The following is a 7,585-nucleotide window of genomic DNA, read 5'->3' as shown; positions in this document are numbered from 1 at the left end:
CAGGCATTAGTCATGGTATTGGTACAGCTTCTGCATTGAAGTTTTGTAGTTAACATACATGCAGATTCATACAAAAAGATTTGGAAATGAAAGCTGAAATAGTGATACATGCAGCAACATGATCAACCAGAGTACTAGTTACAAAGTTCTCGAGCAATACCCAAACGAGAATTTGCAACATCAAACATGATCCTCAAATTCTGCTGCTGCAAATTTGCTATTACATTCACCGCGGAATTTACATTATTTGGTGATGCTGCCATTGCCAAACACACTGTTGTTCCCGCACTACTGTGTATTAAACTGTTCTCCATTGGCAGCACTAAATCCAATCCAGTAAATCGGAACGTTATGGAAGGTGCAATATCCTCATTTGTTGCTGCAAAGCATGTGTCAAATGCTCCTAATGAGCTAAAGGGACCTGTTGTTTGGTTCCTGAACTCATCCCTTATTGCAGTGTACACGGGTTGGGCAAATCGGGTTATAACCGTGCCAGAGTCTATAATGGTTCCTGCACCGGTGTTTGGGTCGAATGCTAGGAGCTCCGGAGCAATGGGTACACTGACACGACCTACATTTATACCGGTGAGGTTTACATAATATAGTGAAGGACGGTGTGGATTTTTCAGAAGCGGTGTGGTTTGGATGTTTTTGGGTTGTCCCAGAGGACCTAGTTTAAGTGAACCAGAGAAGTAATATGATTTGAAACTTGGTAAACAATATGAGAATATACCCGAGTAAAGTGATCCAGTTTGTGAAAGAAGTGATAAGGGTCCTCGGCCTAAGCCTAATAAACCTTGGGGAGGAACTGATTTGCCAGAAACTTCGTTGATGCATCCGAATGCATAATTTGGAATAGCATCGTTACCTAAACCAATAGAATCATAGGAAAGTGTGGCAGAGAATGATGAATCCCCTCCATATGACTTGTTAAAAAGACATTTACCCGTGCCCGATGCAGGACAAGAAAGTCCGTGGACTTGGATACATTCAGGCATGGAACAATCCAGTGGAACGTACGTGGAAGATCCATTGGGTGAAAATATGGTGGATGTACATTGTGTACATCCGGTGCACGGGATCCATGCAGCATCATTACTAATATCCAAGACCATGAACATGAGTTGGCCCGGGGTACCTACTTTAACCCGGGCCACATAGTTGCCTATGTTCAATGCATTTTGGCCTGACGCAACCGGAACTTTAGTGGGTTTCAGGCCCGCAAGGCTGGATAAGTAAGCGAGCCTTTGTTGGTCTCTTGAGGCCATGTCTAAGACAGTGTTGACCCAAGATGAGGAAGGCTTTGGTGCATTGAAAGGTGAGCATTTGCCATAAATGTGGACAATTGATATTTCAGATTTGGAGTTGGAGGAAGAACAAACATCAGAAGCAGTGGCTGTTGTAGATAAAAGAAGAGTGTAGATGAAGGTTAGAAGAATGGTGCAATCCTTAAATGAACACATTATAACTCAACCAAACCTAGTTCAAGAGAGTGTAATGTATGGGATGATTCCGTGAGCTATGTACTGAAGACACATATATAAGCTAAAGCCGATGGAGAATTATACAAGCACCCATTATTATGACTATTTGATTTATAATATAGGATTTGTCCTTTAACGGCCGATATCATACACTTTTTATTAATTGGCTCATTATGGTCGGTACATATTATCAACCACAAAAAGACTCGATCAAATTTTACCGCGTAACTTGGTAGTGTATACCCGTAGACAAAAAAACTAGAAAAAATGGCATTACTGATATAATTAAACTTTTTTAATTTAATAGGATCTAGATTGAAAAAAAAATATTTTAAGGAGGTAATTATTTTATCAAAAAAATATATATTATACTTGTTATATAAAAATTAAAAAAAATATGATTTTAACGAGATTACCTATTTATCGAGAGCTTCGGCTGTAGCCTGAGGGAGGGAAGTAGGGTTAAGTACATTGTAGGCTGTAGCATTGGGATTGCTGTTCAGATAACGAACTGGTTGGAATTATGGGAGGACCCTGCAAATTTTTGGGAGCTTGTAGCAGTTGGGTTTTAGCTATTGGGGCTCACAGAGTATGTGGTTTACAATTTACTAGGGGTAGTTTGATTCCTAAGGTAAGTATAAGTATAAGCATGTCTTGCAAATAAAGTTATGAGTAGTAACTAGCCTATGCTTTGTAAAAAATTTATATTTTATGAATTTTTTAATTATGATTATAATCAAATTTTAATTTCAAAATTAAAAAATAAGTTAATTATTTAAAAAAAAAGAGTACATATATACGTACATTTTGCCAAATGGGAAAACAATTATCTTGTATGTGTTAATATGGAGTTAATTGCACGAAAATGGCATGAGTTATAATTGTTTTGCACAAAAATATTATAGGTACCTGTATGACTTATATATAATTTTTTTGCCACCCGATTGCATTCCGTTAGTTACTTTTAACGGACGTTAGGATTTTTTTAAATTAAAGATATAATTACATGAAAATAGTCTTAATTATTATTTTTTGCACAAAAATGATCTATTAAATAATAAATCAAAGAATATCAACAAATTAAATCAGTTACGAAATTAAAAACTAAAGAGCAGCTATAAATCTTTCTATAGTTCTATCTCAGACCCTGTTGAAAATAACGGTTTTGCTGATATTTTGTGTGAAGTCGAGTGCATAATTTTGTGTGTATTTCTTGGCTTTTCAGTATAACCCGAAGGTCTCTCTTTAGTTTATTCGATCTGTGTTGGCTTTATACTGAAATATTTTGTGTTTCTTTACATCATGCTCATTAGCTTATAGTGCTTATTGAATATGTACTAATTTTGTATGAGTTGTCTCGTCCCTAAGATGTAAAACTTTGATACTCTATAACTATCATTTTTAGATGTTGCCTTGCAAAATTTTGAATCCTATAATTCGATATGGAGTTTGGATTCATCATGATATGTTGGTACATTAGTATTCTTCATTAATATCCTTAATTATTTTTTCCATGTTATTAGACTGTAAATGAAAATAAGAAATTGCATAATTCTAAGCAAAACATGGCCGATATGCATGTTTTTAACACTTATTTTATGTGAATATTATAGTTTTGGCTCTGTCCCAATAATATAGATTAAGGTATTGTTTTCGTCTTGACTATGTCCTGGAAATTTAGATTGGAAATTTAGATTAAGGTGTGATTATGTAGTTATACAAAAGGAAAGTCATTTAACTTTATAAAAAAATAAGTTTTTTATGCTAATTTGTAGCTGCTATTTGATTTTTAATTCCGTGATTGATTTATTTTATAAATGCTCTTTGATTTTTAATTTCTTGATTGATCATTTTAGTGAAAAAATATTATAATTAGGTCATCTTCGTGCAATTACATCTTTAATTTATGAAAACCCCAACGTCCGTTAAAGATACCTAACGGAATGCAACATGGTGATAAAAAAATTATACATGAGTCATACGAGTGCCTATTATTATATGTTAGCCGTTTTTGTGCAAAAAAATTATAACTCATACCATTTTCATGCAATTAAGTCATGAAGTTTTCCTTTCAGAGTTAAACGTATTCACACGCACTCCGGTCACACCGAGTACCGAGAATTGAACTGAACTAAAATTTCACTTTCGGTTTAAATTTTAATTTTAAAAAAAATAATTCTTGGTTCGATTTCGTTATTAACATACTAGATCTATAAAAAACAGAACCAACTATATATATATAATTATATTATATTTTAAACTTTATCATATATAAAAATATAAGATTATAATAAATTTTAAGACAAAATTTGATGTTATGCTACATTAATTATTTTTTAAATATACGTGATGTTTTGATTTTTATTACCAATATATTTATATTAAATTTTTGAAAGGAGTCGAATATAAAATGCTATGTTTTTAATAAAAATACTTTTTACTAAGTTAAATTTAATATATAATCCAAATTAGTTAAGATTAAATAAAATAATATATATAAATAAATTTAAAAATTCAGATTTTCTGAACTAAACCAAAATTTACAGTTCGGTTCTAGTTCAGTTCTTCCATAAAACGAGTTTGATTCGATTTTTGAAATTTTTCTATTTCGATATTTGACTCTGACCCGTTGCTCAATCATATATATCATTTTATTTTAACAAAATTCGGACTCTCGAAAATGTTACTAACTATAGTGTGTTAAATAACAACGGCATCTTCAAAGTTATATTTTATACACTTAAAACTCTTTAAAATAATAGTATTATGATCGAGAAAAAATATTATTTTAGCAATTTTGTTATTTTATTTGAAAATAAAAATATAATGTATACTTTATATTTAACTGTAATATGAAAGCAAATTTTCAGTCTAATAATATTTATTACGAGTCAAAACAATGAGTTGGAATACCCAAGTCCGGCTCAACAGTAAAGTTAAGCGGTGCTTAGCAACCCCATATACAAGGCCCCCAATATTTTTTGTCCTTTATATATATACATAAATATTAATTATTTTTATAAGAAAATTATTTTAGGTAAAAAATATAAAATAGAAAAATTCTCCAAAAATAATATCAAATTGGTATTAGAAAATATAACCTAGATTTTCTTTTACCAAATTGAAAAAATAAATGACATTAGAGCATCTCCAATAGATGCACCTGTTAACTATAATATCTATGTGGCAAGAAACTTTTTGAAATTATAACTAATATGTAAAAAAAGGACTACTCCAACGCACAGACCTAACTATTTTTAGATGACAGCACGCTAGATATATTGAATGAAATGCCATCATCTATATAAAAAACTTTACTATGATGCACTCTCCTACTTTAACCCTAACGGGTGTACATATATATAAACATTTATAATTTGATATTTATAGTATATATATAATTATATATATATATATATAATTATATATATATATATAATTATATATAATTATATATATATCCTACTTTAACCCTAACGGGTGTACATATATATAAATATTTATAATTTGATATTTATAGTATATATATAATTATATATATATAATTATATATATATATAATTATATATATAATTATATAAAATAATGTCAAGTGTACATATTAAAATATTTTACAGGAAAAAATATAAGTTTTCTTTTAGTGTTAACCGAATTTATATTACTTATGTAAAATTACTAATAAACTAATATAATAAAAAAGTTAGCAAATATTTTGAAATGTATATTCAATGTTTAATAACTAATTTTTTCACATGTTTAAATATTACAATAATATCATTAAATATGTTTTTATGAATTGTATAATTTATTTCCACTTGTATTAAATAAAAAAATAATCAATGTTTTATTAATATTTCTTTCACAATCCTTTTTTTATCAAAACGTAGTCATTAAAAATATTAGTGTTGAAATTTAAAATTAATAAATCAAAATTATTTTTTCAAATATAGCTAATCATTATAGCTAATACCGTCAAAGCAAAATTTCTTACAAATTTAACAAATTCTAGATAATACATATTTTATATAATTTTAGCTAATAATTATAGCTACTCCCCTTGGAGATGCTCCTGTTGTTACATTTGTTGGGGCTTATCAGTTTATCAAAAAAATGTGATCTTTAATATCAATAGCAAACGTGTTGTTTTACAAGAAATCTAAAGATAAATTTATCATTTATTAGTAAAATTGACTCATTTTCAAATTATTTTATTATTTATCGAATTTTGTTAACAATCCCCGTAACAGTTGCATCTGCGGGGAGAAGTTTTTCAAAATTAAAATTGATAAAAAATTATTTACATTCCACCATGTCTCAAGAAAGATTAAATGGGTTAGCTATTTTATCCATTGAAAATGATTTGTTAAAAGATATTAAATACAAAAAATTAATTAGTGATTTTGCTTCTAAAAAAGCAAGAGCAATATTTAAATAATATAATATTGTGTTTTATTAATTTTTAAATGTTCTATTGATGTATGTGTTATTGCAACAGTGAACTCTATTTCAGGATTTATGAGGTAGTGCTAGTCTCTTCATTCTGGATTTTTTAATATATCAAGTTGAAAATAGAACATAGATTTTTTGTTAATATACTATTTTTGTAAAAAAATTCTTTATTATGTAAGGATGTTTTTTATTAATTAATTTGATATATGTTAAAAAATAAGTACCTCATTTCTAAGATTCGCGTAGGGTCTCAGACTTGGTTGAGACGCCCTGGGAATACCATTATACAAACTATCTTGACAAGTTCTCTGTTAAAAGGATATGAAGTATACCTGTCAATTCGTGAGTGTCGTATATTTTTGTATAGTGTATTTTTTTTTGTTTCATATACTTGAATGTTAAATATAAAATCAACATGTTTAGGACTCGTGTATCTTTGTTTCATGTACTTTCATTTCTGGTCATTTCGTATCGTGTTTTTCATATAAAATTGAATATTAATATTAATTAAAATATATAAATAAATTATATAAAAATATAAGTTTGTTAGCTAATTTTTTTACAAAATAAATTGAAAATATATATTTTGGATCACATTTTATAAAATATTGTAAAATCAAGTATTATTTAAAAAAAATATATGTATATATTTATTATAAATATTAATTTTTAATTATAATATTTATTTATTTCATATATTTCGTGTCATGTGGTGTACTCAAAAATGAAATACAATAACTATACTAAATTCCGATCATATACTTTCATATTTGTAAATATCCATGTCGTGTACTAAAATGATAACTATAAATTATTAGTATTTTATGTTATTGTATATCATATAAGTCGTGTTATATTCAAAATTACGGGATCTAACAAAAAGAGTTATCGAGAAAACAAGGATGAGGAGAATAGGAATATACACAGTAGTATAATCGCATGCACAGACGTACTCGTGAACCAAAAGCAACTTGAGCTGGGTTTTTTGGAATCTTTTGACAAGGCTGGTCAACCACGAGAATCCGGTCGGTCACGGGGCGCACTCGCACAAACAAACTTCCAGCTGAGCCGGACCCACCTCCCTCCATTTATTTACTACTGCTATCTTCAAGTCCACCAAACGTCGTTTATTTCGGTCAAAACTATCACATTTTAATATTCCGGTTTGTATAATTATATCCAACGGAAATTCAATAATGGCCTAATAAACCCTATGTGCAAGAGTACTTGCACCGAAAAAACGAACCCGGGAACTACAAATACTAGCTTTTACAGCCCTCTTTATTAATATTTGTATTTTTTTTGTTTATATTGTTGTTAATAATTTGAATGTAACTAACAAAATAATAAAATAAATTGATGTACAATGACAGTCTTATTTTGAAAATTTTAATTTGAATTTATAAAATTTTCAGTTAAAATCAAATAATATATGAATGATAAAATATAAACGGTTAACCTTTTTATTTTTTTTAAAATAATAATATAAAAATGGAAACATCAACCCTAGTCGCCATTTTTATATCTAGTTTAAAATGTTTCATGTTAGCGGAATTCGAACACGAAAATTTCGATTTTGGACCCTTAATATTTTGATCTAACGATCCTGGTCATTAAACTGGAAGGTCCAACGGCCTCCCTCCTCTCCTCTC

The 7,585-nt window shown here is 28.8% G+C and overlaps 1 protein-coding gene across 1 annotated transcript; it reads right to left on the bottom strand.

The window, feature by feature from the left end:
- Positions 1–6: 6 nt before the first annotated feature.
- On the bottom strand, positions 7–1,570 carry LOC141706976 (aspartyl protease AED3). Its single transcript, XM_074509901.1, has one exon. The coding sequence runs from the start codon at positions 1,461–1,463 to the stop codon at positions 135–137; it is 1,329 nt and encodes a 442-aa protein (XP_074366002.1). The 5' UTR covers positions 1,464–1,570; the 3' UTR covers positions 7–134.
- Positions 1,571–7,585: the final 6,015 nt, after the last annotated feature.

This window comes from Apium graveolens, chromosome 2 (genome assembly GCF_009905375.1).
Source record: "Apium graveolens cultivar Ventura chromosome 2, ASM990537v1, whole genome shotgun sequence".
Classification (NCBI taxonomy): domain Eukaryota; kingdom Viridiplantae; phylum Streptophyta; class Magnoliopsida; order Apiales; family Apiaceae; genus Apium; species Apium graveolens.
Note: the sequence above shows the minus strand (reverse complement) of the source record. Positions and strands in the feature narration are given on the sequence as shown.